General features: G+C 50.3%; 1 protein-coding gene across 1 annotated transcript in view; it reads left to right on the forward strand.

Moving 5' to 3' along the window:
• Positions 1 to 297: 297 nt before the first annotated feature.
• The window catches only part of WIPF3 (WAS/WASL interacting protein family member 3), a 20,571-nt gene continuing 19,402 nt past the window's right edge, over positions 298 to 1,466 (forward strand). Inside the window, exons 1-2 of the mRNA XM_011361733.2 lie at positions 298 to 369; positions 1,342 to 1,463. Of these exons, the coding sequence (XP_011360035.1) occupies positions 298 to 369; positions 1,342 to 1,463 (194 nt within the window). The remainder of the gene's footprint in view (positions 370 to 1,341; positions 1,464 to 1,466) is intronic.

Consider the following 1,466-nt stretch of genomic DNA (forward strand, 5'->3'; position numbering starts at 1 on the left):
AAAAAAAGAACATGGTGCTCTAAAAGAGAACACTTAGTTAGACTGGGGGTCAAAAAAGGCCTCCGAGGCGGTGATGTTTAAGCTGAAAACTGAAGACACATGGTATTCCCCATAGAGCAGGTGCAAAGAAGTATTTCTTGCTTTAAGAAATGCTTAACCGGCTCTCAGGTCATGTGGGACAAACCTTCTAACCGCAGAGGATGCTTCTGGCTGTCTTCCGGTGCAACCCCACTCCTCTCCTTGTTTGCCGCCAGCCCACAAATGTTCTTTCTGGTGTCTTCCCTGGTTCCGATAGCCATGGAGACGCCTTCTGCGTCAGCTCAGGCTACAGTGGAAGCGAAACAGTTGGACCTCGGTGCTACTCGCAGAGTTAGGATAAAATGCAAATATGTTTATGAAGCAGTTTAGCAGTCTGCAGGACACTTATCCTAACCGTGGCATGTGACTGATTACAAAGTAAAAAGCAAAGTAAAAAGCCTTTGGAATTCAGCAAATCTGGGTTTGAACCGAGCCCTGTGACCTTGAACAGATAATTTCATAGTCTCAGTTTCTCATCTGTAAAATGAGGGCGAGCTCATTTGACACTCACAAGATTTTATGAGGATCAATGTAATGCACCCAGGCACAGAATGTGGGCAGTCACTAAACCTTCGCCATAATCCCCTGCCCTCCTTTTCTCCCCGATTTTATGACCCCTCAGGGCCCCAGTTCTCCCCTTTGCTCCATGTTCACCTGAGAGCCACCATTGTCCCCTCAATACCAGTTCCTCGAGGATGAATCTGCTTCATTTATGAGACATATTGGGCCACCCAACAGCAGGGAGGATGTGAGTACTGGGGACTGAGCATGACCTGATACCACTCAGGTGAACAGCCCAGGGCAAGACAGGGTAACAGGACCAAGGCCTGTCATCCTGGGGTCAGCAAAGGATTCGATCCAGGTGGGGACCTGGGGATACCAGGCAGGGTGATCACTCAGACCCTAGGAGCAGGGTCAGGAGCATCCAGTCAGAAGCCAGGCCTGCAGGTTGGTCTCACCTAGGAGGAGCAAGAGTGGCTGTAATTCAGGGCTCCTTAAGACTTCTGGGAGTTTGAGCACAAGAAGGCATCCATTCTAGGTCCCCAGGGAGAGGGGCGTGAGCAGGGCAGGAGATAAGTCTCCACCAAGACCTGTAGGTAACTGAATAGAGATCAGATGAGATCAAGCTTGGGAATGGTGTAGGGCAGGGCAAACAGGGAAGGCAGAGAACCATGGGAGGTAACCTTTACAGCCAACGGGACATCGGGCTTATCCGCAAATGTTATATGCGATTATACTCGAATCCCTCTTACTTTCTTACAGGTGAGTACAGACACTTCCAGCTCGAGAAAGGCAGACCCCAAAGGCCGGAGCGCACTGCTGGCTGACATCCAGCAAGGAACTCGCCTACGAAAAGTCACGCAGATCAACGACCGCAGTGCCCCACA

The sequence above is a fragment of the Pteropus vampyrus genome, unplaced genomic scaffold, assembly GCF_000151845.1.
Source record: "Pteropus vampyrus isolate Shadow unplaced genomic scaffold, Pvam_2.0 Scaffold69, whole genome shotgun sequence".
Classification (NCBI taxonomy): domain Eukaryota; kingdom Metazoa; phylum Chordata; class Mammalia; order Chiroptera; family Pteropodidae; genus Pteropus; species Pteropus vampyrus.